The 26,651-nt window shown below is 39.2% G+C and overlaps 1 protein-coding gene across 5 annotated transcripts in view; it reads right to left on the bottom strand.

Moving 5' to 3' along the window:
* The window catches only part of LOC113065060 (CREB-binding protein-like), a 35,875-nt gene that overhangs the window by 4,780 nt on the left and 4,444 nt on the right, over window positions 1-26,651 (bottom strand). For 2 of the 5 annotated variants that reach the window (XM_026236182.1, XM_026236185.1), the window contains exons 2-26: window positions 20,631-21,250; window positions 14,509-14,673; window positions 14,179-14,422; window positions 9,924-10,037; window positions 9,241-9,459; window positions 8,244-8,337; window positions 7,996-8,133; window positions 7,597-7,714; window positions 7,322-7,493; window positions 6,863-6,925; window positions 6,649-6,761; window positions 6,387-6,566; window positions 6,040-6,279; window positions 5,222-5,368; window positions 4,934-5,114; window positions 4,736-4,854; window positions 4,399-4,638; window positions 4,174-4,262; window positions 2,823-2,903; window positions 2,605-2,661; window positions 2,096-2,173; window positions 1,931-1,998; window positions 656-806; window positions 295-441; window positions 44-157 (exon numbers count right to left, since the gene is read on the bottom strand). In XM_026236182.1, coding sequence (XP_026091967.1) covers window positions 44-157; window positions 295-441; window positions 656-806; window positions 1,931-1,998; window positions 2,096-2,173; window positions 2,605-2,661; window positions 2,823-2,903; window positions 4,174-4,262; window positions 4,399-4,638; window positions 4,736-4,854; window positions 4,934-5,114; window positions 5,222-5,368; window positions 6,040-6,279; window positions 6,387-6,566; window positions 6,649-6,761; window positions 6,863-6,925; window positions 7,322-7,493; window positions 7,597-7,714; window positions 7,996-8,133; window positions 8,244-8,337; window positions 9,241-9,459; window positions 9,924-10,037; window positions 14,179-14,422; window positions 14,509-14,673; window positions 20,631-21,250 — 3,952 coding nt within the window. The remainder of the gene's footprint in view (window positions 1-43; window positions 158-294; window positions 442-655; window positions 807-1,930; window positions 1,999-2,095; window positions 2,174-2,604; window positions 2,662-2,822; window positions 2,904-4,173; window positions 4,263-4,398; window positions 4,639-4,735; window positions 4,855-4,933; window positions 5,115-5,221; window positions 5,369-6,039; window positions 6,280-6,386; window positions 6,567-6,648; window positions 6,762-6,862; window positions 6,926-7,321; window positions 7,494-7,596; window positions 7,715-7,995; window positions 8,134-8,243; window positions 8,338-9,240; window positions 9,460-9,923; window positions 10,038-14,178; window positions 14,423-14,508; window positions 14,674-20,630; window positions 21,251-26,651) is intronic. The other 3 variants (XM_026236184.1, XM_026236187.1, XM_026236186.1) reach the window with 3 other exon arrangements.

Genomic DNA, 26,651 nt, shown 5'->3' on the forward strand with positions numbered 1-26,651 from the left:
CTGTATTTGCAGACTCGAGGAAGATTTATATGATGAAACCTACCCAAGCTTCTTGACGTATTCCAAATAGCCGATGAGGATTTCATGATAGACTGCTGTTCTCAGCACTCGAGGTCTGAAGAAGTGAATACTATCAAGGTATGATACATATACCCGTCTAGATAGGTACAAAAAAGACAAAGAGACTTTTATCTTTATTGCATGATAAAGCATTACAAGCGTTGCAGTATATGTCTGTTTTTTCTCTAATGAACTTTGTTTATTAGTTTTTAGTTTATTTAGTGTTTAGTTTACCTGGTGTTAGGGAAAGGGCATTCAGAGCCATACTCTTGCACGTGCATGCCAAAGAAACACATGTCCACTCCGTCAATTTCCTCAAAGGCGAAAAGTGCTTTGGTTCTGTAGGGGAAGCTCTCAGGCATTTCTCCTGTGTCCACAAACCTGAAATGAAGCAGGGGATGAAACCCACCTTTACCTCTTCAGAGAACATACACTAACACAGCACTATAGCATCAATGTTTTGTTAGATGAACCAATACAGAAATGGGTGAAACTCTGAATAGTCCATTAATTTATTTGAACGTGCCCTCTGAAGGGTCATCTGAAAGACTGGCTAACTGGAAAAATAAAAGGTAAGGATTGAGTTTAAGTTTACCTGGCCTTCATGCCAGGTTTGACCTCCACCGTTTTGTCTGAACTGGCTACAACTCGCACGAACACCTCTCCAGCTTCTGGATGGTTCTGCCTCTTCAAGTACTTGTTCACCCGATCCTCGATGTACGTGCCTAACCGTGTCGTCTGCAACCCTGGATCGAAGACAACAGCATTTAGCCCAAAAACACTTGTTAAGACAGGTTTAAATTAAACCTGATATTTTTACTGAAAGCTTGAGCGATTTCACCAATAAGAATGGTAAACAGATGCAAGCATGTTTGAGCTCTATGTATGCACGTTGATTAGTGGTCAACTGATATATCAAAAAGGTGATATATCGCAAAGGCCGATATATCGGCCGATATTTGGCATTTTTCAAATATCGGCATTGGCAAAATATTTTTTTCTGCTTGCTGATGTGTTCCGAGGTGGGACTTTTATTTTGACAGCGCCTGAGCACACAGTGCTCACATTCTCCTTGTTCGCTGTCGTTGTAAACCGTTCTGTCTAATAATCTGATAGAACGGTTAAACTAAGGAATTACTGTATACAAAAAGTATTATAACGATTTCTTTTATGTTATCAGTAATAGAAAAATACTTTCTCGTTTGCCATCAGCATTAAGCAAATATGCATTTATATAATTTAAATAAATCTTTGAATGATTAATGAACATTTGATTTCACAAACCTTGCAGACTTGGTGGAATCCAGCTTTGAGATCTTGTAAAGTGTGCATTTTTATCCAGAATGATCGCGTGTTCTCTGTGTGACGGTTGAACTGTGTGAACTGAATGCTTTAAACTCGTGATTTGAAATTATGGTGCGCTTTATGCATTTGTCCACTGTCATATTAATGTCATTTTCTCTGTGTGCTGTATGTAAATAAAGATTCCCAATGCACACAAACTTCCAAGAATACGAAGTGCACTTTTTGGTTATAGTTTACTTCCTTTTTAATTATATTTTTAATAGATATTGATTTATTTGTGAAAAATACTTTACAAGTATGTTTATTTTATGCATGTATTTTTTTAATCCATTGTCAAATTAGTTCACATTTCTTAAATATATTTTAAAAAATAAAATTATATATATCTTTGGTTGCATGGACTTTTAGCGGAGAGAGAAAATCTCCTGGGTTCCATTTAAAATACATCCATTTGTGTTCCAAAGATAAACAAACATCTTACAGGTTTGGAACGACATGAGAGTAAATGAACGAAGTAAACGTCCATTCAGCATTGATGCATCACATGAACAATCCTATTACTTACTTTTAGCCGAAAACTTGTTCTCTTTTCTCGTCTTCCCGCTCTTTTTCAAACAGTTATCACAGATAAAACTGCAGAGAGAAATGCTCATTAGTGTCGGCTTCCCGCAACGCATCCATAATCGATATCAGAGCAACTCGTTTCACTCTGCGGTGTTTACAAACTCACCCTAAAGGCCAGATAGCCTCATAATGCAGGACACATATCTGATGCATCTTCCGCCCGCAATCTTTACATTCAACAAACCTGAGAGGAGGAGAACTGATTAGAGGGGGATGCAATCATTTCATGCCCTTTCTAGTCTGGCAGCTTTTATTTTAGCGAGTGTTTGAATGCGTAGTCAGTCATTAACTGTGAGAGCAGGTAGTAAATATGAAATACATCATTCAGCTTCTTTTCCTGACCAAGCAGGCCAATGCAACTGCGCCTTTGTAGGAGGTGTGGATTTGGACAATTTATAGAGAATACAATTGCTTGTAGACTAGTGTTGGGGGAGTGTCTCTATGCCCTTTGTTGCTGACAGCAGGGGGCACCAGTGAGCAGAAGCCATGCAGTGTAACCAGTCCAGAGCGGACAAATGCATGAGCCAATAATGATCAGTATAGCACTACTATTAGAGCATGTGCTACTAGTGCATTGATAGGAATTCTGGGAAATTAAGTGGAGCGTTTACTTACGGCTCAGGATCTAACGTGTCATTCTTCTTCCTTTCGAACTGGTCTTTAGAGATCATGCTGCATACAAAGTACAATTTGTTGAACATTTCAAACTTTTTGAAACAATTCGGTTCATTATGGAATGGAGAAAATGAATAATTCAGACTGATTTCGATGATTAAACCTCCACAACCGAGCTTGAATATGATCACAAAAAGAGAAGGTGAACGATCACTTACGTCTGGGGCTGAGCAGGATCATCTCCTAGCGTCACATTGTCTCCCTGAATCTCATTGAAGCACTTCTCGCAGAAATGATACCTGTATAGTCACAAACACAACAGTTCACTTCAAGATATACAGAGGCGCACAAGAGTGATTTTTAATTCATTAATCCAAACAGAATATACAAAAGTGTACGATGATCATTCCCTTCAAATCTTCCGATGCTGTAATCACAGTGTGAACGGAATGTGAATGGCTTCCAAGGGTTCAGAGGGAAAGGAAAATTTGCTGAACATTTACTCATCTTCAGGCCATCCAAGAAGTAGATGAGTTTGCACTGATTTGTAGAAATGTAGCATTACAGCACTCGCTCACCAATGCATCTATTGCAGTGAATGGGTGCCGTCAGAATGAGAGTCCAAACAGCTGATAAAAACATCACAATAATCCACACCACTGCAGACCATCAATTAATCTAACATTAAGCCATTTTAACTTTAAACTAATTTCTGGCCAAAATAGGAGTTCCTTCTGTGAAGAAGTTTATCCCCTGTTGTCCTCTCACATCAAAATATTTGACTTAAACTGTGTTTGATCTGTGCATATTTCTCTCCTGATTTAGACAAAATGACTCTTTCACAGGAGAAAGCAATATTATGAACAAATGACTCCCGGTTATAGCCAGAAACAACAGGTTTGAAGTTTAAAACACCTTAATGATTGATTGGTTACTTACAAAGATGCAGCTTTTCGCTTCACAAGATGTAAACTGATGGACTGGAGTGGTGTGGATTATTGTTTTTTTATCAGCTGTCCTAACACTCATTCTGACGGCACCCATTCACTGCAGGACTAAATTTCTCCAAATCTGTTCCAAATGGATGTTAGTATATAAGCAAGAGCGGCTGTGTCTGTGAGCCAATCATCTTATTCGGAGGTTCTGCAGTGACGTGCTCTATGCTGCAGGGGGCACAAGGGAGCCTGCTATGAATAAGCAGGCAATTCACAACAACAAAAACGAATCAATGTGCCAGTGCAAATATTACAACTGCCAATAAATGAGGGCTGGCTGGAGACTTCAAGCAGTGTATCCGTGAAGACAGAAATAGGGGGAGAGGATTGTAATACGTTTAGAAAATACATATGAACAGGCCTGAGAGTAAACTATGTTAGCGGAAACACCGGCACACGAGGAGGTTTATCGTCTGATCTAACAAAATGTGTGTCCAAAAACACCACACGACTGAACGAACTACACCACAGGAGAGAGAGCACGTCTGCTTCAACTCCAGTGTCCTCCTAAACGTTTTCTAAGGCTGTCGACTTCATGAGATCTACCTAAAAAAGGGCACGTGTCTCATCTCACCTGTTCTGATAGCTGTAATAAGTGCCGTCTCTGGGAATTGTACATAGCTGCTTGCCGTAACAGCACAGTGTCTGAGGAGAAAACTCGTACTGTGGGAGGAAAGGAGAAGAGAGTTCAGACACATGACCGGAAAAGTCTGTTTACATCCAGTTTCTGTGCAGTCGAGCAGCTAGCATCGAAATACCGGCGGTTCAAAACTAATGTCGGACTAAATGTTCCCCTCACCTTCCTCCCGCAGCAGTAGCCGAGGCTCTGCATGACGGGGTCGATCTCCAGCTCGAACACCTCGGCCAGTTTGGAGCAGTACTTGTACACGCGCGACGTCTTCCTGTTGTACAACCAGGCGTTGTTGAACATCAGCCACACGTCATCTACATACTGCCACGGCTCCTGATACTGACCCGTGTCCAGCTTGCGCTTGATCGTCGACAGGTCTATGGGGTTCTTCACGATATCAAAGTAGTCCTGAAAGCACGAAAGCAGACGGCTTCATAGTTCAGTCAAATGTGTACTTCATATATCATTCAGTGAAGATACGTGCATATGTGTATGTGAGACTCACAGGGATGCCAAGAAGCATGGGGTCCACCGGCTGCCGGAAGGGCAGAGACTCTGGATCTTGCCTGTACAGAGACTCCAGGGTGGGCATCAATGCCTGCCGCAACTCTTCTGGCTTAAAGACTGAGAGGAGAGACGGGGACACATGTACGATTAAAGAAAGCCCCAGAAATAAAAAGACTACAGAAATATCAGTTCATACTTTTCCTGCGAGACTGAGACGGTGAAGAGGACGCTGTGCCGTTCGTCTTGCTTTCATCTTCTTCTTTAGTCTCTGTCTTCAAGTCTGTCTTTTTGTCCTCGGTCTCCATTGGCTCCTGCTTAGCCTCCGACCCCTCCGGCTCCTCTTTTTTGACCAATAGGGAGCCCGTGTCGTCCTCCGTCTAGCAAAGGCACAACAACCATGAAAATCTGAGACTGAAATGAAATCTGGGTTGGAAAGACTTTATTCTAATCTGCTGATTTCTTCAAACATATACACAAGACACACCTCCATCTTGGGCTCTGTTTTGATGCACGTGTCGTATTCTTGCTCTTCTGTTTTAGTGTTGCTGGGCGGTACATCGGACACGGCATGCTGGGAGTGCAGCTCGGCGCTGGCTGCCGACGCTGGAGTGGGCACACGCTTTTCACCGCTCTGAAAGACAAAGCATCAGAGTCACCTCCCTTGAAATAAATATTGTTTGAATTTTGTCTTCAAGCGGAGCAATTTATGGCACCGTTTTGGAAAGATGACATCACCATATATTTGTTACAAAACCTAGTGAGCGGCCTACTGAGGTCAAAGGAGCACTTAATATTTCAATTATCATTTAATAATATTATTTTTTATATATATATATATATATATATATATATATATATATATATATATATATATATATATATATATATATAATTTAATATAAAACAACAACTATTTCATTACTAAATAAATACATTCTATTTAGTAATTATATGTGTGTGTATATATGTGTGTATATATTAAGAGTTGTTCCGATTCCGATACTAGTATCGGAAATATCACCGATACCACAACAAATTCTGGCATCGGCGAGTACATGAACCCATATACCGATCCGATACCATTTTCAAGACCTAGTTATGATCGCTAGCTTTGCCTAATCACTGCACGGTTCTTCTAAACTGCCCCAAACTGTGCAATCCAAGCTCCTTGTTGGGAAGTGCAATGGCACCCAACTCCCGACTACCTCACAATCAGTCAATGAGGTTTCATTCTAGTGAGGATGCTACCTATGTAGGAAGCTCACAAGGTTTTGGGTCTGAGGATGGATCTGCGGGTCTCACCGGTGTCCCAGGGTGCTGCTGGGCAGGGAGGGTCAGCTCGTGAGGCGGGGTGCCCTGAGCAGGGGCGGGGGTGGGTGTGGAGGCCTGACTGGGCTGCAGTGCTGCTGGCAGGTTAGTGGTGCTGGTGGTGGCGTTGGGGGGCGGCGTGGCGCGGAGTGGAGCCTGAGGGGGCGTGGGGCAGCTTAGTGGAGGGCCCAAGGGGCCAAGTGCATTCAGGGAGAGGTTAGCTTTCGGCTGCTGCTGGGGAAGGAGAGATCGCACGCACACAAGCAGGGACAAAAAAAAGTTTAGTAGGGACGTGGTCGTGCAGAACGAGATCACTCTAGGACGTGAGTGCATGTGTGCACCTGTGAAACGGCCGCCTGCGTGTTGGGCTGGCCCATGTTGACATTCATAGCGTTGGTGTTGGCGGGGAACTGAGGTTGAGCCGTGAACTGTGTCTGGTTGGCCGTCTGTGCCACCGTGTTCCCGCCGTGAGCTCCCAGCATGCTTTGTGTGGGGGGCATTCGTGTGGGAGACATATTCATCTGTGAAAATATGACGAGAATGATACAGTGAGATATGTGTCCGGAGAGCAGAAATGAGAGGGATCCAGACATGGAGACCGACCGTCGGGACTTGGTTCATATTGATCTGTTGATGGTTTATCGGAGAAGCGGCACGTGTTCCCATGGGAGCCTGAGACATCGGCACATTGGGCATTGCGCCGAATGGATTCAACCCTGTTGGAAAAAAAACAACAGATAAGATCGATAACGTTGTTTAGAGTACAGAAAACAAATGCATCCCCAACTGGTACTGGCTACAAATGGGACTGAAGTACCTTGAGACGCCTGCATGCGATTGATGATCTGATTTGGCACATTGGGCAAAGGCACGGATCCATCTGAAAAGAGGGTCAGAAACTGGTCAATTTTGTGCATTTATGTCTGTTGTTTTAAGACGTTAAGTATGGCATTTTACATTGCATGCATCTGCTGACAAACATGATGCCGGGCGACTGATGACCGAGCAATGTAGCCAATTAGAATCCAGTTAAAGACCCCAAAACTCAACACACGAATTTGAAAAAATAGCCCCATGTAAGTTTTATATCTTCTAAGTTCTATTTGTATCTTATGATACAGTTTAGAAGTATCACTTAAGCAATTGTGCTGTTTTTTTCCTGAAAATCTGGACAATTGCAAAGGTGATAAACAAGAAGTTAATATTGTGTTTTAGAAACTAAAATTGTTCCAAGAAAATCCACGGTAGAACAACTTCTAGTTTTTAAATGACTTACTCTGTGGCCGAGGTCCCATGACGTTAGGCTGGTTGAGGGCCGGTGGCTGTTGTCCCGCAGCAGTCATGGGCGTCTGGTTGATAATCTGCTTTTGTAACCGGGATCTTCTCTTCTCCTCCAGCTCCTTCTGGATCTTATAGATCTTCTCCGCCAGAAAGTGATAGTACTCATCCTGTGCAACACGCACAGACGACAGTGTTCATATCAACATCATCCATAAGCCACTTTCACATCAGCCTTTCGGATGAGGTGTATCCCTGAGGGTTTGTGCTCACCCTACTATTGGCCGACTCGTACATATCCCCTTCCACTTTCCGTGCATATGCCACCAGGTTCTCCATGCGGCGGTCCTTCAGGGCGGCGGGGTCTGGCGTAGGGAAGATGGCCTGAACCCTAAACAGTCACAGAGAGTAAAACACTTTCATTTGATTTAATGCTGTTTTTTTACTTCCTATTTATGAAAGACTCCAGGAAAAATGGTTTCCACACCAAAACAAAAAACAAAAAAACATTAAGCAGCTCAACTGTTATTACAATTGTTATATTACGATAGAAAAGGGTTATTTTAAACTGTAATAATGTTTCACAATATTACTGTTTTTAGGGTGTAACAATTTGAATTTATTTGAACATTTATAAAATATGTGTCTAGTTTAAGAGCAGTGTTCACTTACAGTTTGTGCACAAGGTGGTTGCGGAGGTCCTGCGTGACGTGCTCGTGCCAGGCCTTCCTCACTCCGGTGGCTGACAGAGGGGCTGCTGTGGGCAGGTTACCCATGCTGCCTACCGTAGGGCCGTCCAGCATCAACTGACTGAGGGAAGAGGACCAGGAGATATTCAGTGAGCAAACAGCATTGAGACAACAATTCTGGGCAATTACGAGCTGGGAGTGTGTATTGATCAGTGTGTGTCCGAGTCTTACTTGTTAGGGTTAAGTGTTGATGGAACAGTGCCATCAGGGAGCAGCTTAGACTGATCTGATGTCGGTACGCTGATTGAGTTCATCTGACCTCCCCCTGGACAAACAAAAACAATAATACATTCAATTAAAATACGTAAAACTATAATCTTTAAAAATAATAATATACATAACTGAATAGCAAGTGATATAAAATAATATGAACTGCTAATACATAAAAAAAAAAAATAAAAAAAAAATGCGGTCCTGAAACTGCAGCCTCTGGTATTGCAGGAATACCCTACTCCAATAAAAGTGACATATATATATATATATATATATATATATTAGGGCTGCACGATTTTGGGAAAAAATGACATTGCGATATTTAATTTTTCTGCAATATATATTGCGATATGAAATCTAATCAAATTTTTTCTTTGGCCGGGGCTCGCTCACTCGCTCGCTCTCTCTCTCGCGCTCTCTCTCGCGCTCTCTCTCGCGCTCTCTCTCGCGCACTCTCTCTCTCGCGCTCTCTCTCTCACGTGCGCGCGCACTCTCTCTCTCTCGGATTTAATGTTATTTTTCTGTACATTTGTATATCTATCTATCGCTCTCTCTCTCTCTACACACACACACACACACACACATATATATATATATACATACATACATATACATACACATACACACACACACACACACAAACATAATATTTATAATTGTAAACATTTTATTAATAAGAAATAAAAACACACACACACACACACACACACACACATATATATATATATATATATATATATATATATAAAAATGTAATTCATCTTCCCTAAATCAAACATAATATACTCTCAGATAATTTATATGAACAATATAAAAAGAAACAATGTATAACAATAAATACAAATATATAAACTAATACTCATAAAATGTTATTTTTAATATATAACATACACATAGACCTTATTTTTGGTTTTATTCATATAATATATTTTCCAACAATAAAACCGTAGTTTACCGAGTGTGCTGATGGATCTCATTTGTGGCGGCGTCTGCCCGGGGCTCTGCATCTGTGTGGGGGTCTGGCTGCTGTAGGGGAGGCCGAGGGCAGCGTACGCCCGCTGCATGGAGCTGGGGTCGATGGGTGTTGAGCTGGGCAGAGCAGGAGCCGTCTGCTGCCCCGTGCCGACCGTCCCGACAGAGCTCTGCAGACCAGTGCTGGGGGGACTCAGCATTGCTGTAACGTAGAAAAGAGATGCTGTAAGACGACATCTCTGTATTTCAAACCAAGATCTGCGTGAGATTTCATGTCTGATTCTGCTTTATCGCTTAACATCAAAACAGAGGAGTGTAATGGTTACAGACACTTAAATGAATGTTATTTACCATCAAATGACAATTTATTACAGCTGGAATATATTGCATTTACATTATTTCCATAAATGGAAATGTGTTTAAATTCCTTTGTGTACAAATATGCATTTTGGCTACAACTGAACTTCTTTATAAAACTATCTTTATTGGATACGGTTTAAAAGCACACCCTTGTGAAAAAGAAGTGTTATCAGTATTATTGTTATTAGGTGTAATAAAAATTCTAAAGACGATATAATTTACACAGTAGTATTTCTTAACATACACACATGAATTGTACTGTGGTGAGGTACAGAGGAGGTGTTTACTGGAGGAGGAGGGACTCACGTTGCTGGTTGCGTTTGTCACTGGCGTTCTTCAGCGGGAGGCAGACGGGGCAGTCGTGCCTCGTGCAGTTCTTCCAGTGCGAGATGATCTGCCTCGATGAAGCACAGTGAGCCACTGCAGAGACAGAGACAGAAGAAAGCCTGAGCCAAAGAGCAAGTGTGTCCAACTGCGGCAAAACTGGGAGCTAAAAGATCCTGTGGGAGAGCAGGTCTGCGCAAGTGATTTTACCAAAACCATAGCTAAGAATCACGTTTATGTCTCCAGTCTTTTTTTTTTTTGTCCTCACAGGAAGTAAAAAGATACTACAAATGACATAAATCACAGGCAAACGGATTCTAACTGATGTTTAATTACAGTTATCTGGAGAGGGATTTCCAAACAATGAAATTCCACCGGAGGAGGGATTAAGGGAAAAAATAAATAAATAAATAAATAAAGTGATATTTATAATTACTAAGAGAAAATAATTAGAACTTATATTTTATCAATGTATTCAAAATACAACATCATTTATATGTAAATAAACTTTATTCACTTAGTTTAGACTTAGAACAAACTTCAATTTCATTAACTTAACTTAAATTCTGAAATAAAACAGAACACAAATTTTCATTAACTCAATTTAACTTTGAAATGCATACTAAAAGTACTAAAGGTAATAAAATTCAATGGAAAAATAAAGAAATATAACAAAAAAAGTAATAAAATGAAACCGATAAAACCAAAAATGAATTAAAAATAACCCAATGTGAATTAAAATGATATTGAAAATATTAAAATAAAAGCTAAATCAAAATTCTAATAAACACTATAATAATATAAAATAATAAAAACTGGCTAAATTGTTTTTACTACACTTCCTGTGGCTTGATTATGCTCATTAATCAAATTATTATAATCAATTTAACAACAACAACAAAAAGAATTACATACTTTTTTACTTTACTCAATTGTTAGAACTTCAATAATTTATAATAATTAACACTACTAATTATCTTTAATTTATGTAAAATTAATTGATTTAATATGGGATTATTAATTATATTGAACAAATTATTTTATTTTACACAACTAATTTTTTTTTAAATGATTTAAAACTGAATATCCATAACACATTATAATATAATTATGATATTTTCTATAATAGAGGCAAAGCAGTGTTATTTCCCATTGTTAAGTGCAATTGTGTAGCTATTACAATAGAGTTGTGTCCCTCAGCTCGTTTCCAGTATCAACACAATTATGATTTATCGCTGCTGTGTCACACCTGGTTTGGTTGCCGGTTACAGAAGGAAGTGAGTTCTGCCAGAAGAGCTTTCAGGAGGCACCAAACACACAGTCTGAAACACATGATGCTTTAAGAGTCGTCTCTAGCCTTCATGCTCTTCCTCAGGAGTCACAGCGGCCAGTGAAGAACAGGAAATGAGCTGGCACCGTGGACGGCACGCTTGGCACCAGGCTTATGTTTGAATTGATATGAAGCCCTGTGCTCCGGCTCCAACAACAACTAAAGCTCTGCAAGCAAAGCAGCCGGCGCAAGCCCTCTCCTGCCGTTTGCCAAGCCCTTAATATTGCATTATACCATGAAGAGCACGAGTTTCTCTCTAAATTAACTGTTATACTTGAGACAGAGCAGACAGGGTATATACAGCAATCCTTAAGTTAAATTTACTACTTTTTAATACCTTTTTCACTACCTTCAGAATATTTTTTAAAACCATCACGACACTGAATTGCAAGTGTTAATCAGCGACCTTTCTATTATTTACACAGATTTTGACATATATAACATACAAAAAATAATAGATTTAGAGACTGATGTTGACAGCATATTGCACATTTATTTCACTTAGTAAATAAAAATAAATCAAATACCATAAAATGTGCAATGGAGAAAATGGATAGACCGAACAATAAGCCTGCCTGTTAGTGTTGTCACGGTACCAATATTTCAGTATTCGGTACCGATACCAGTGAAAATCCACGATTCTCGGTACCAATTTCGGTAACAAAGCAAAACACAAAAATTTGGTAATAAAAAAAAAATAACTTTTTAGCACTAAAAATAAAACCAATGCCATTCTTTATACTTATTTAGAATTGTGTTTAAAGTTTTTCTACAAGTTATATAATTATGAAAAACAGTAAACAAGTTTCACCCAAATTTAATTTGTCTTTTAATTTATCAAATTTAAACACATTTTATGTTTGGTAAATAAAGGGGATTTGCTATTAAAATTAAAACATGGGAGAAATATTGACATTTATTTTTTTTTAAATAAAGTTTTTTATTTTTTTGCAACAGTGGTAGCAGTATCACATACGTTTTACTAAATAATAGTAATATTTCTAGCACAATGCCCTTATGTAAAAATTTTCTTTTAGGCCTAATGAATGCATATTTGTCATTTTGAAATTTCTATTTGCCCATTAGCTCCGCCCACTACCGGAGAAACCGGTATGTCTTCTGCTTTTTCGAAAGTGAATATGAATAATTCTAAATTAACTCGATTATTTTGACAGGAGAAGACAACAGATGCTGAAATTAATGCAAGCGTCATGCGCTTCAGTCTATGTAGTAAATAAACCTGCACGTCTCTGTCATTCATTAATTCACACAGAGACGCGCAGAACACGGATTCATATTTCAAACAACTTTTGCGGCTTAACATTTACAGATACTGGTCCATATGGAGATTTGATTTGATTAATTTATGCTTTCACAAATTCCATGACTGTCCATATTAAAATGTAAGTTTCATTTACATGACTGGATTTTGAGATTCCGTACTCGTTTTCTGCTTCGCGGAAATCATAGCGTTGTATGCGTCAAGAACCGGGTTTGAACGGGACCTCGGTACTACCGGTCGTTAACCCAGCTATTAGAAAACTTGCATTTGTCCAAGAAGACGACGATGGTTGTCCAGTCATTGAAGATATGCCTTGAAGCAAGTCTAAAATAAAACGTAAGCCAGCCACTTCTGTTGAGCGCGCAGTGTTCTGAGATGATGCCGAACGACCACTGAATATGACGTCAGCATGAGACGGAGACGGAAGATCTTTGATTATGTGCCCAGATATGCTAAAGCCCATATAAACGAACTAACACGAACGCAGATAGAATTTCAATCAGAATAAGACACCTGATAGTCTGGAAAAAATAATACCTAATTTGGAAAAAAATAATACCTCTGAGACCAAATTTAACACTTTTAATGGCCTTAAATTTGACCATTTTGATTTATCACTTTTTAATACTTTTTAAAACCCCGCGGACACCCTGAGCAGAGTGTTTGCTCTGGAAATTCCCACTGTGAGTGAATGAAATCTTACTGGTTGTGAACCCAAAGGTGTTCGGCCAGAAGTAAACTTTAAGGAAGTGCTCTGATGTAATATAGCAGGGATTGATAATAAGGATTGCCTGAGGGCCAGTTGAGGGATTTTTCACTGCTGCATCATCACACAAATGTATCATTTGCATGCGTTTTTAAGCCTTTCTCTTTTAAAAATTCAAGCAGTTTTAACAGCAACTATTTTCTTTTTTTGTGGCAGGGCCAGTAAAAATTTAAAGCACTAGCCCGACCAGGCCAGTCGAAAAAACGACTGAACTTGTTTTAATAAACAATATTATATTTGGTCGACCAATATATCGTCAAGGCCGATATATCGGCCGATATTTGCCATTTTTTTCAAATATCGGCATCAGCCGATAAGTTTTTCTGCTTGGTCGATGTGTTCAAGGTGAGCCTACTTTTTTATATTATAATTTTATTAAATATTTATTTATTTGTGAAAAAAAAGGAGTTTCTTTTACACATTTATTTTTTAATCCATTGTCAAATGATTTAAAATTTCTTAAATATGAATAATAAAAATATTATATCGGCTTTATATCAGCTATCAGTCCCCCTGCTTTCCAAGATATCGGCATTGGCTGTCAAAAACACATATCGGTCGACCACTATATTATATATTATATTGCAATTATATCATATTATAATAAAGTAACATGTTTTGTTAATTCATTTCTTAATACATAATGTGAAAATAGCGATTAATACAATTCCATTGATACAATGAACAATATATTGGTTTAATGTAACACTATCTGCAAAACTATTCATGTTGAGGTCAAAGCAGCATGTGACACTCATGTAGAAACCCAAATTGTGAATCGTATGGATAAGACTTATTTTATCAGGCAAGCATTTGAGTTGGGATCAGCTCTGGCGATGGGCGTTTGACGTTGACTCACCTTGGCAGGATTTGCCGGCCTGGCAGTGTGTCATGTGGTTAAGGACGTTCTTCATGGTCCTGCAGTGGGGCAGCGCACAGGCCCGCACCTCGCCGTTGGCCTGCTCGCGCCGCTGGCACTTGTGAGCATGGAGCAGCAGAACCAGCTGCTGCTGGATCAGCTTTCGCTTCTCCGGGTCGGCCGTGGGGCCCACGGACACACCCTGACCTGCCACCATCCCCACCGACACCTGCTGCTGCTGGGGCTGTGGGCGAGAACCAACAACGGCGTCACAGAATGAACTTTCGTCTGCAAGCTCACTCCAGTTAGTGTGCGTGATGGGAGACTCACCATGTTTGACACACTGGTGACCGTCGCTCCCTTTAGGTCAGTTGGAAACTGGGGCAGGCTTTTAGGAAGGGCACCTTTATTCTGAGCGTTCACACCAGCCGAGCCCATCTGTTGCCCTCCACCCTGGTACTGACCGAACGGACTGCTGCCACCAGCCATGCCCATCTACAAACCCAAGAAAACGGGAAATATCATGTCAGACGAGTCATCGGAAGATTCAGACACCTGGTCATTATTGTTACTATAGCATAGGATAAATAAGCATCGTCCAGTGAATTTTCAAGGGGGAAATCCACTCATCTGAATAGGAGTGATTGGGAATTTTGAATGAGGGCGAAAGATTTCCCCATGTACATTTTGTAAGTTGGTCATGCGAATTCACCACATTCAGCAACAGAAAGCTGCTTGGTTTGAAGTGACTTCAGTGTGAGCTGTGCATCATCCATCACTGCATTGTTGACAACAAACAATAGACGTTTTGTGTCAAAGTTTTTCTAATGAGACCGCACATTAACAGATAAATTAATAATACAAATAAATCGAGATATATATATATATATATATTTTTTTTTTTGTCATTTGGTCAGGTTTTATTAGTTTAAGTTTTTCTGTTTCTGAGTTTCTACATAGTTTTACCTATTTTTATTACAGTTTTAGTTTAATACATCAAGCTAAACTAAATAAAAAAATCAGAAACAAAGAAATAAAACCCTGCAACAATTAGTTTCATTCATCATAAAACACATTTCTAACCAAAACATAATAATTTACTCCATTTTAGTGCTCACACTACACTTTCATTCCACTGAATTCCATTCATACACGCGTTTATGAATGTGGGAAAGCAGAAATGCTAGTGTTTAGAAGTTTCACATTTCACTGCATTTGTTCGGTGAACTCGCATCTGCAAATTCACTTCCTGAGTGTGTGTCTGTGCTGATGTCCAGCAGCGTGCCGGCCGTCTGCTCTCATCTGTTGACATCACTCCAGCAGACCAGATAAAAGAGCCCAGCTGAGTGGCACACGCACCGAACGCTCCTCCCTCCCTCCGCTCTGCTCACTCATTCATACACACCAACACACTTCTCACGCTACTCTCTGGGCTTACTCATACACACACACACATTATCTGTCTGTCAGAGCAGCCAGGATTCACTCTCCCAGCAGATCTGCATCATGCCCAGGATTTCCTCACTCTTGTCAATTATTCACCCTCATGTCAGTCTAAACTAACATGTAGTTTTTTCTCAGTGGACCAATGAAGACATTTAAAATAGACTTTTATTAAGCATTCAAAAAAGAAAACATGCACGGTGGTGACTTGTTGACTGGATGGAGGCAGATTTTCCTTTTTTTTAATTTTTTTTATTCCATTTCATTTTCCACAAACTGTCTTGCATTTATTTATTTATGGACTCCTTTTTAATGGTCACATTCAATTTTAGTAATCAAAAGGCATGTCTAAATTGAAATCATGAAACTTATATAATTAACCAACAATTTATTAAAAGTTTCGTAATACAAATGCAAACACCAACCATTTCTGACATTCAAGTGCTACTTTCAGACCCATCATCATAGAGACTCATTTTGTTCATCACATTTGCATAGAGCACAGATGAGTTGTGCATGCATGTAACATGCCACTTTACACAGAGCTTTTCAGCTGCCTTCCCATCAAGCATAATTCTGGCGTTATCGCAGGACTTCAAACAAAATGGCAGAGTTTAAGAGAGTTCTGGCACGCAACCGCTCTCGCAAAACAAGCAATTAAGCCTAATGAAAAACAGAAGAGCAGGAATGAGTCCTGTAATCAAACAATGAGGCAGCACAGCGCGGCTTAAGATAGAGAGTTATAACGTGAGTCCGTCTGCTGCTACAGTGACAGATCAAACTGGACGCATGGCTTCATTTTTTTCCATCCGCAATACTGGAATGTTACAGAAGATATAGGGCTGGGCCGTGAGACAATATCATTGTATATCGGCAATGTCTCATAAATATCACGGTATTTTATTAAGTTGGTGCGTTTAACAGTTTCTGTAACTTATTACACAAAGGGCAACGTGGTTAAGTTTTGTTAACTAGATGTTAGGGCTATGCAAAAAAATCTAATGCGATTTTCATGCGCATCTTGTCAGTAAAAACGCTCCTGTGATTATAAGTACATCTCCAGCACGTGCGTTCTTTTACGGTCTATGGTTCAGATCAGGATTGCCAGGTTTTCAAAACAAATCCTGCCCACTTCTCAAAACTAGTCCAAAACTAGCCCAATCGTGTTTCCAGGAGGGCGGCGCGCGCTCAGCTGCTGTCGAATCACAACACAGGAACCCCTGGCCCAATCAGAACTCATTACGTATTTCTGAAGGAGGGACTTTATAGAACAAGGAAGACATGAGCCCGTTTTTATGAAAACAACAGTATACAGATAAGTGAATTGTGTGAAAAATACTGTTTTTTTTACACGCGAAACATCAACATGCTATAATGCACACTGTAAATTTGTATATTGTCATTCCTTACCCACCTATATTGTGTTTTTTGTTCTGTCGCTGTTATGTTGCACTGCAGAGCTTCTGCCACGAAAACAAATTCCTCGTATGTGAACATACCTGGCAATAAAGCTCATTCTGATTCTGTAAACACAAAGCTTCAAAAAAAAAAAAAACACGAAAAACGTGACCTTTAAATAGACAAATATACACAAGTTATATCAAAATATCCCATTAAATACAATCAGTTATGCGTTAAGTGAGCGTAAAGTATTGAGAAAGAAAACAAGGGTGTATTGGATCCATGCGTTGACAGCAGCCGCTGCCGCCAGCCATTAATGTTAATCAAAGAAAAAAAAGAAAAGGAAACCCCTCACTTATCTTGACTTACTCACTTTTGTAACCTCAGTTTAGATTTTATTATACTATAAATGACAAAAATCCACAAACATAACCGGTATAAATAAAATACGCAAATTCAGCGCACGTTTCAGTGCAATATTTTCATAGATTTGTTTAAATGGTGTAATTATGCTGAGAAATTCTTCATTCATTTAAAATATTTGTAGGCTTTTCAGCCCATCACTGAATATAATATTGTGGGCATTGTATCTTGATTAATAAAATAAAAATGATAAAAATTAGAATACAAAAATGAAATTTCTAATCATCTTCTAGATAAAGCAGTTATTTTTATTTCATTAAAAAAGGGCCAAATGAGACCTTTTTTTCTCAAAAAAAAAGTTTTTAATTCCTGCATGATTTTAGCCATACATGATAAATATCAAATACGTTATAGCTCGACTACAAGTTTAAAAACAATGCTGCAATTGTTATTATTAAAGGGTCACATATTATGCTGCTAAAAAGATTCTTTTGTGTATTTGGTGTAATTAAATGTTTATGAGGAAGGTTAAAAAAAAAAAAAAAAAAAAAATTCCACATACTGTAGATTATTGTTTCTCCTCTATGCACCTTTCTGAAACGCATCATTTTTTACAAAGCTAATCAGACTGAAAAGCGAGTTGTGCTCTGATTGGCCAGCTATCCAGTGCATTGTGATTGGCCGAATGCCTCATGCATGTGATGGAAATGTTACACCCCCTTAACATACTGTGATGCATGTCCGGTCAGAACACCACTGCCACAAGACAAAAACAATAAAACCCATTCCAAACGAGCCATTAGTTGCATCCAGTGGGGACATAATCACGGATTATAATGACTTATACTGTGTTTGGCATCAAACAGCTTGAAAGATCAAAGACCATTTTTAACATAACTCCAACTGAATTCGTCTGAAAGAAGAAAGTCTCATACACCTATGTTGACTTCAGGGTGCGTAATTTATGGCTTTATTTTCATTTTTGGATGAACTAACCCTTTAACCACTGATTTCTAGTTGTGTCCTCTTTTGGAAGGGCAAACAAAGGAGGTTTTCTTTCACAACGAAACAGCATCTCCACAACATGGCGCCAGCGGCAATAGTACTACAACAAGAATTAAAGGTTAAGCCTTCTTTCTTTGTGGGAACATTTGGGCGGCGTTTTGCAAATCTTCCCACACAGTGACCCATACAAGGACTAAAAGGTATGAGCACATTACCCTGTCTTAGCTTCACTACACTGGCTTCCTGTCCGCTTCAGAAGTGATTTCAAGATTTTGTTTGTTTGGTTTTCATGATTTTAAATGAACTTCATAAAGAATATCTCTTTGGGTTTGAGACGTTAGTCTTTGCAGCTTTAGGGATCTTGTCTATTCACAAACAGCTTATTACACTCCAAAGAGAAAGGAAAATTTGAAATCGCATCATATGACCATTTAAAGGAAATTTATTTTACCATCATGAAATGTGTCTACATAGGTGATAACCCAACAAGAAAGAGAAACATTGGAAAATAGGCATATTTTATTCAAGACATCATGACATCAACATGCATTTATCATTTTTACAATCACCGCCAGAACGTCCAAGTTCACCATGATGAACTAAAAATTGGGTTTTATATATATATATATATATATATATATATATATATATATATATATATATATATATATATATATATATATATATATATATATATATATAAATAATTCAAGCACAATTTTAATAAGAACAGAGTGGAAATTATTAGCAACACCAAAATAATTGTATTTTTATTTATTTTTTTTACAGCAAATCAGAATATTAAAATAATTTCTGAAGTATCATGTGACAGAGGACTGGAGTAATGATGCTGAAAAATTCAGCTGTGCATCACAGGAATAAATTACATTTTAAAAAGACATTCAAGTAGAAAGCAGTTATTTTAAATTGTAAAAATTTCAACATTTTACTGAGCAGAAGAGACTTCTTTGAAAACATTACACATCTTACGGTTCAAAAAACTTTTGATTGGTGGTGTATATATAATATATTTAAAACCCCAATTTTTTATATTAGAATGATGAAAAAGTTGATTCAACGACTCACTCATAAACCTACTTGTTTCATTAAGGCGGGCGTACACGTGCGATTTTTGCTGTCGTACGAGTTTGCATGCATTTTTTTTCAATCGTTTGGAAATCGCGTATGCTTGTATGGTCGCCGCTCGCATCATTTGCGATGAATTACGAGCCGAGCAGAGTGGCTTACGAGCACTTCCCGACCTCCAGATCATTTTTAAACAGGTCTAAGAAGTTCGTGAGCTATCGGTTTGAATTCATGACATGTGTGCGGTTGAACGATACGATTTGTTGATTTATCTGAAGTCAACCAATCACGAACTAGGAAAACCACAGAAGAAGAAAGACGAAGACGGCAGCACTGTAAACTCGCTGAAGTCTGACAGGAACAGTGAGCGCTGTTAAGATATTTGAAGCGCAGTACTTTCAAATGGGGATTTGCTCTATTTTGATCGCTGCCAGATAGATATCAATGTTTATATCTGAACTATAAACTTTATCTCAGTACTTCTGTGATAATATGAATGACTGTAAGACAGAAATAATACTGTCTAGTTGAAAAGACCATTTGTGAAGATGTTTCTTAACCAAACATGCTAACCGCTCTCTCTGTGTCAGCGGCAGTGTGAACACAGATTTGAATGATCCGGTAAGACTTTGTCAAAGGTTTAACAGACTCGGGGAATCGTCTTCATTTAGAAAAGAGATCGAGAGGGTGTCTGAATCGAGATCGCGATCTTTTAACGATTAATCGTGTAGCTCTAACATCTACTTAAATAAATTAAATGATTTGCGGCTTATAGCGAGCAAACAAAACCCTCGGACAAACTAAATGTCTGCTCGTCATCAGCGTCAGCAGACATCAGAATATTCTGGAAAGTAATAGCCAATTATCTGGAGAAATGTTTCAGTGCCATGACCTCAGGTAAAGTTACATGATTTGTGTGATGCTCCACTAGGAATTTATACAGTAAATGTGTAACCGAATACAATTTTTTTTATGTGCAATTCGAAAATTTTATTAAAATCTGCTGTTTCCAAAGGATTTTTGTACAAAATGGCAAAATGTACATAAATGCACATGATTGATAATAGGGATATTCATCAGGGCAATTGTCATTCGTGCCATCTTAAATCTTCTCATGACTCTGAACTCAAAATGAGTGAAACTGGCCATCTCACCTTGTTGATATTTCCGGCTTGCTGGGTGTTGATGCCCATCTGCTGTGCCCCCTGTGTGAGTGTCTCTGCCAGGACACTCCCCGCTCCTCCTGGTACCGCCGCCCCCCCTGCTCCTCCCGCCCCTACAGAAGGTGCCACCTGCATGACGCCACCCTGGTACTGCATCCCCGGTGCTCCTCGACCGCGGCCTACAGAGCCCAGAGTCCCATTGATCACCTGACCTGGTTGTCCGCCTGCGTTCTGTCCCATCATGCCACTGTTCAGCATGGCCTGGGTAAATCCCGTGCCGAGTCCCAAGCCAGCCGAGCTGGCATTATTGCACTGCGCCCCGGGAGTGCCGCCTGGTTTCTGTGTTTGAGAGGGGTGAGAAGGGGAGCCCTGGCCCAGGGGAATCTTTCTAAGCCCACCCAGCTGAGGTCCGATGCCAGCACTGCTTCCAGGCCGTAGCAGCTCAGAGAGCTGCTTGTGCTTGGCAGCAGTGTCAGGGACCATGGGGCCGTGACCGCCCGTACCTGCAGCCCCGCCGTTAGAGGACATGGACATCAGCCCCAGGTCTCCATTAGGAATCAGCTCATCTGGAAGATCGTTCTCCAGGTCATCCCAGGAAAGTGAACCCAACTCTGAAGAAACAAAGTGTGTGTGTGATTATTCTTCTTATATACCTTAATGCACACAAATTTGACTTGAACGAAAATGATGATTTAAAGAAATTAAATCGTTTTTGTTACAAAAAACGTCCCGATTTCAAATCATGGGAAATTGCTAAAAAATTGCTGAAAAAGGTTCCACATGCTGACAACTCTGACTAAGGTCTATTAAATTTCATATTAAGGGGATCATTTTTAGACACCTTATTAATATTGTTTAAGCAGTTCCATGCTGTGAGGGAAAACTGCAGAGAGAGAGAGAGAGAGAGTCTAAATCAACATGCCTACATGAGGCTCAATATGCTGCGGAGTCTGCTAATAGCTTTAATAAATCCACCTTATCTACTAAAACCTGCTAATGAACGACTGACACGTTACACACACACACACACACAGGAGTGTGTATGATACATCAGACCATCTGGGAGGAAGGAGAGGTTCTCAATCACCTCCGTGACAGTGAGACTTACCACAGCTGTTAGTAACTGCCACCAACACAACAGGACGGATGCTAAGAGAGGATATCACCACTGATTCAGGTGCACAATTCATGGATCTGATAATGAGACGCTCGATGTTTGTCTAATGAGAGCGAGCCCGCTTAAACTATAGGCAATATATATAGCACATACTGCAGAATACACTATACACTAGTGAGGTTAAATGACAAGCACAGTTTGTAAAGTTTGTTGCAGGACTGTGTATACTGCATCGCCACACACAACTGAAGTTTAAGTGACAAAGTAGCATACTGCTATTTGTTACTTTTACGCACACTGCACAAATATAGAGTTTCTCACTGATTGTGCATAATAACCACTGTCCTACACCGTTTCTTTATTTAACAGCAGAATTAACAGCAGTGAAATTCTCTTTCACTTGTCCCATCACAAAATCCACTTTTCCCGGACAAGCTATCCGCGTCTCTGATTGAGATCCAGCACGGGTAGCACTGAGCTCACACCGGTTCGAGAGTAAACACAGACGTTCTGCCAGACGCTGCAGGTGCTAAACACGAGGGAGGCAGGGGTAGGGATCATCCCATTTCTTTCACTCCCTCACGGAGCAGCTGGCTGTTTAATGATCCACATCACGGAGCCAGACTCGTGCACATGCTCGCTTACACACTCCGCTATCCAGTGCCAACATCCCGCCCACTCTGTGCTCGGGGCCAAGCCAAAATGCAAAGCAACATACACATTCGGAAGCACTTTGGAGTCCCAACAGGGATCCAGAAGCTTGTTATAGTGGCTCTGGGGGCAGGCTATAAATAGTCTCTTCACAGGGCAGCAGACCACAGCTGTCGTTCCCAGCATCTGAGAGACCGCGGGCCGTCTGAGCTGAGACAGGTGCGCATCGCCTGGGATTTCACTCGGATGGGGAGTAAAGCAAGGGATACAAATAAACCAAGACTTTTAGCTCAGCTCCATTCAATCTCAAATGAATGAGATTCAATTGTTTAGGCCATGGGATGTTAATTTACCAATGTTGTTCCATATTCATTCGAATTCCGATTCCATTTCTCAGTTATGATATCAATTTTGATACTACAATACTTTCATTTAAGAAAAGGAATCACACACTCCATTCTACACCATCGGTCACAGAGAAGGGGACTATCGCACCTCAGTCGTCAAAAACACAGAGAAAGCCCGTTACAGACCAGAATGGCATGTTGAGCGAAAAATGAGCGAAAATTCGGAATCTACACACTGTTTGCCACATTTTCTGAACTGATTGTTGGGAAAAAAATCCGCAAAATGTAGCTTACGACATCACATTTGTACTGGTAGCCAGAAAGTCACCGGCCAAATCCATAAACCAAGATGCAAAGACAGGCAATGTGTCAAACTTTCTACAGGCTCTGTGCAGGACTAGTTATAACCTTACAAAACTATAGATCTCTTCACATATTTACACACTATTCCAGGGGTGTAACGATATACCACGCTTCGGTTCATATAATGGTTTTGTTCTATTTGCTGTGGGTGTAGGGTTCATGGCACGAGCAATGGTAAAGAACGCTAGATTCACTTTTAACTTAATAATAATAATTATTACTTAAATGTTAAATGTTATTTTAAGGTGTCCGTGTTACACGTTATATGTACTTATTATTATAATAACAATTGATTATGCATAATTGCAAGCAACCCAAACCCTAGTACATTATGGGTTAAAACAGCTTGGATGTTTAAAGTGGCATGACTTAAGATGATGTGCAAGTGACAATTCCCTGAACTGTCCAAAACGCACACTAGTCTTGTATTGCGTGCAGAGAAAAATGAACATGGATATTATGGATTTGTGCAGTTTGAGAGAACGGGAGAAGACGCAGTACCACTCAATCCCAGTCACTCACAATGTTTGTGAAATTCTGTCTTACAGAAAGCTTTAAAATTACTGAGCGGCTCTGATGATCTGTTTGGATTCCAGCTACAATCTTTAGTACAGAAATGTTTGTGGGAACTTCCAGCTTTATAATCGCCAACCCTGCAGGAATGCGTAGAATATGCACAATGCATCCAGCGGCCCTGATTATATCGCACAAAATCAAGCGCAAGTGAACTTAAACGTTGTTATGTAGTCAGAATGTGTAATCCTTCTGTGCACGTGCTTTGCAATGCTGAAAACGTCAGCTCAACCCTAAGAACTCACAAAAATTTACAATAGTGCTCTCAATATAACATTATGTATTTGACAGTCCTAGTCATAGTTATTAATGTTCTGCATTTCTGTTTTGAGCTGCAAGCGCTGAAGATCACCAATGAAGCATTTTGACTGCAAGGTTTTAATCAACGGGATTTATCTAATATAAGATACGCCTAGTTATTTATAATACATAACCTTAACATTACAATTCATATCAGCACAAACTGACCAGAATGCACAAATATATAAGTATAACATTTTCATGAACTTTCCAAACTTTCCCAAATATTCCAAAGGTTACCAAAAAATCCTGAAGAGTTAACAAAAGTTCTAGAATGTTTCTGGACATTTTGCCGAACTTTAACCATATGAAAGTTGTGTAGCATATTCCAGCCGTTAAAGGGCCTATAATTTCTGCAGAATATGTTGACTGTGTCATTGAACCCAGTTATACAAATAGAATGTCCAGTATAATGTGAAAAGTCTCAGAATGGTGCAAATTTTAAATGAATAAATCAAAAGTAGAGCTCAAGATATATACTACTATCTGTGACTTGGATTTAGCGCCTTGGGCTAACTGCTCTCTGTGCGCGCTAAAGACGCGGGTGGCTTCAATGCAAAGAGTTTGCACTGTGAGACCTGGCACATTGCTTCATAATCTGTGCTTCCGTCCACTCGCTGGGTTTTATTTTAGATATGGTTTCATTTATGTCGTTTGGAATGCAGTACTATTAGATGCACCAAGCTCACGCACTGACAGACTTTCACGTGCGCTTGGTGTTTGTTGTCCTGAAGCTCAATTGCGGCTGCGGTTAAATGCACTTTCATTTTCGAATACTTTTATACGAAACTGATGTACACACAGTTATTTATGTTTTCAGAGCAGGACAAAACATCTGATATCGAAATAGATCGGTGCGTGAATGCAGTCTGTTAAAGCTGTCACTTTCTATGATCTCATCAGTAATAATCAAACAGCAATAATGATGAGGGAAAAAAAGAAAAATCCTCAACTATTGTCTGTAAGCTTTCGGACACTTAAAGAACACTTTTTTAAAATAAGTAATTGTTTTAAAAAAATAGCCTGATGTGCTTGTATAATAATAATAATAATAATAATAAAGTAAATTTTGCACAAAATAAATTTGCTATAAAATTTATATGAAAATGTAGCCATGTGCAGTAATATTGAAAACTGAGAATGTGAAGCAAAGTGATATTGAGTTGATAATGATAATCGTAATTAAACGGAATTGTGAAACCAGTGAAGATTCAGACTCTATATTTTTAAGATGGCAGAACTGACATAAAGAGATTCCAACTATAAAAAAAGCATAAAACTGCAATTTTGTATAAGATGTAAAGTTGCAAAGATTTATTTGCACAGAAGAAAAATTGTCAAAAATGTAGATCAAGAATAGTTTGGGAATCGGATCAGATAGTGAAGTGCCTGAAGATTCCCACCCCTAATACATGTACAGGTTGTATGACAACATTGTGATGCATCGATGCATCATTAATCGTAATCGAATTGAATCCAATCGTGAGATACCCATAGATTCCCACCCCCTAATCAAACTCACCTGAACAAGTTAATCAAGGTCTTCAAGAATACAAGAAAGCTACAGGACGGTGTGTTTAGTTAGGCTTGGAGCTAAACTCTGCAGGACAGTGGCCCTCCAGGACCGAAGTTGCCCAGCCCTGCCATAGAACAACCATTTGAGTTCTGCAAAGAACTTTCACAGAACAGTTCTGAAAAGAACTAGTTTTTTCTTAGTGTGAAGAACACCCAGAGTATTCTATTCCATTATAAAAACTTAAGATGCACCGAAATTAAAATTCTTGGCCGAAGCTGAACAAAATGAAACACTGGGCCGAATGCTGAAGGCTGAACACCAAACACGGTTTTTATTTTTCCTTTTTTGCCAATTTTTTTCACCATTGCATAAATTAATTAACTAAAATGTGCTTTAAAAATATTTACCTAACACTGAACATTTTTTGACATTCTAGCAGTCATTGTACCAATAAAACAATTTAATTTAAATTGAATTGAATAAGTTATTAAAATAATATTTTAAAATAACATCAAATAAAATAACATTAGAAAATATTGCAGATCCCAGTCTGAACACTATGTGTGAATGCTATAATAAATGTATTAATAGAGCTGCTGTAATTATTATTATCCTCACTATAATCTTTTACTTTTATTTCATTTTACAGAACAATAGTAAAATTACAATAATAACATTTATTAATGCTGATGGAGTTCTTGGTTTTTGCAGAAATCTGCAGTAAGGCCTCATTGGTTCTTTTTGTTGACAACAGGAGATTTATAAATGATTCTCATTACAAATTTGGGAAAATGTTTGTTGCACATTTCGCATTCTCACATGCCTTGTAAAAATTCATAAAAATGTTACTAAGCAACTGATTATTGTATCAAATCACTGACAGCCATCTAAACGACCACTACCCCATGCATATGAAGAAGTCATCGTGGTGTCTGAATGCATGTTCACAGCACTGCTGCTGGACACATCTCTGGTGTGCACTACTCAAGCTCTCGAAGCGAAGGCATGTGTGCGAGTGAACCAACTCTGCAGAAGTCTAGGTTTCAGCTATTGTGTGGCCTGTTTGGGAATGTTACCGATGTTGCTCTTTTAGCTGATTCCTCACTAGTTAACATTCCTCATCAGTTTTAAGGAAACCCTGTACA

Source organism: Carassius auratus, chromosome 47 (assembly GCF_003368295.1).
Source record: "Carassius auratus strain Wakin chromosome 47, ASM336829v1, whole genome shotgun sequence".
In the NCBI taxonomy this organism is placed as follows: Eukaryota; Metazoa; Chordata; class Actinopteri; order Cypriniformes; family Cyprinidae; genus Carassius; species Carassius auratus.